The sequence below is a fragment of the Gavialis gangeticus genome, unplaced genomic scaffold (assembly GCF_001723915.1).
Source record: "Gavialis gangeticus isolate Ggan-Ray unplaced genomic scaffold, GavGan_comp1, whole genome shotgun sequence".
Taxonomy (NCBI): Eukaryota; Metazoa; Chordata; order Crocodylia; family Gavialidae; genus Gavialis; species Gavialis gangeticus.
Window position 1 is genome coordinate 188,945 of NW_017728974.1, and position 1,236 is coordinate 190,180.

General features: G+C 55.1%; 1 protein-coding gene across 1 annotated transcript in view; it reads right to left on the reverse strand.

Moving 5' to 3' along the window:
• Window positions 1-308, reverse strand: part of LOC109291026 (serine protease HTRA2, mitochondrial-like) — a 14,381-nt gene extending 14,073 nt beyond the window's left edge. Inside the window, exon 1 of the mRNA XM_019507901.1 lies at window positions 191-308. Coding sequence (XP_019363446.1) covers window positions 191-308 — 118 coding nt within the window. The remainder of the gene's footprint in view (window positions 1-190) is intronic.
• Between the last annotated feature and the right edge of the window lie 928 nt (window positions 309-1,236).

The window sequence follows — 1,236 nt, forward strand, 5'->3', positions numbered from 1 at the left end:
GCAGGGCAAGAGGGTTCAAGGAAAGTCAGTCTGGAAGGGACCTCGCCAGGTCTCATCTAGTCCAGCCCCCTGCTCAGGGCAGGATCACCCCAACTAAACCATCCCAGCCAAAGGCCTGTCCAACCTGCTCCTGGGAACCTCCAGGGATAGAGACCGTGTCTCTGGGGTCTGTTCCAGTGCTTGACCCCACTCATGGTCAGCACTTTCCTCATCTCCAGCCTCAGTTTCCCCAGCTGCAGCTTGAGGTTGTTGCTTGTCATCCCATCTCCATCAGCCACAGAGAAAAGTCCATCTCCAGCCTCTACCATCGCCCTGCAGGGACTTGCAGGCTATGATTACATCTCCCCTGAGCCTCTTCTGCACATTAAATAACCCCAACTCCTTCTCCAGCCTTCTCTCACCAGTCTTGCCTCCAGGCCTTGAATCATTTTTACCACTCTGCACCGGACTCTTTCCAAACTGCCCACACTGCTCTTGACGTGCACAACACAGAACTGAACGTGTGCCCCGGGGAGGCCTCCCCAGTGCTGAACAGAGCGCGAGAATGGCTGCCCTAAATTAGCAAGTGACACTGCTGTTTGTACAGCCCAGGAGGCTGCTGGCTTTGGTTGCACCCAGAGCTCGCAGCTGACTTCTGTTCAGCTTGTGGTCCCAAGCCCCCAGGTCCTTCTCCGCAGTGCTGCAGCCCAGCCACATGCTCCCCAGGCTGTGCTGGTTCATGGGATTATCCCACCCCAAGGGCAGGACTGTGGCACTTGTTGACTCTCATCTGGTTCATTGCGGCCCAGTTCTCCAGCCCACTCTGGACCCCAGCCCTGCCCTCTGGGGTGGCTGCAGCTCCACCCAGCTCAGGGTCATCCCAAGTTTGCCAGGGGCACACTCCATACAACCCTCCAGATCGTAACTGAGGTCACAGAACAGCCCTGGACCCTAGACAGACCCCTGGGAACCCACTTGATATATCCTCCCTGCTAGACACTGAGCCATTGAGAACTGCTCTGAGCACAATTATCCAACCAGCTATGCAGCCACCTTGCAGCATTTTGTCTGGTCTGTTTTTTCTCTGCTTATTAATGACGATGTCATGACAGACAGTGTCAACGGCCTTGCTAAAGTCAAAATAAACCACGTCCACTGCGCTCCTATTATCCACAGTCTGTCATCTTGTTGCAGAAGGAAATCAGGGTAATCAGGCATGGTTTGGTCTTGGGGGATCCATGCTGGCTGCTCCTGGTC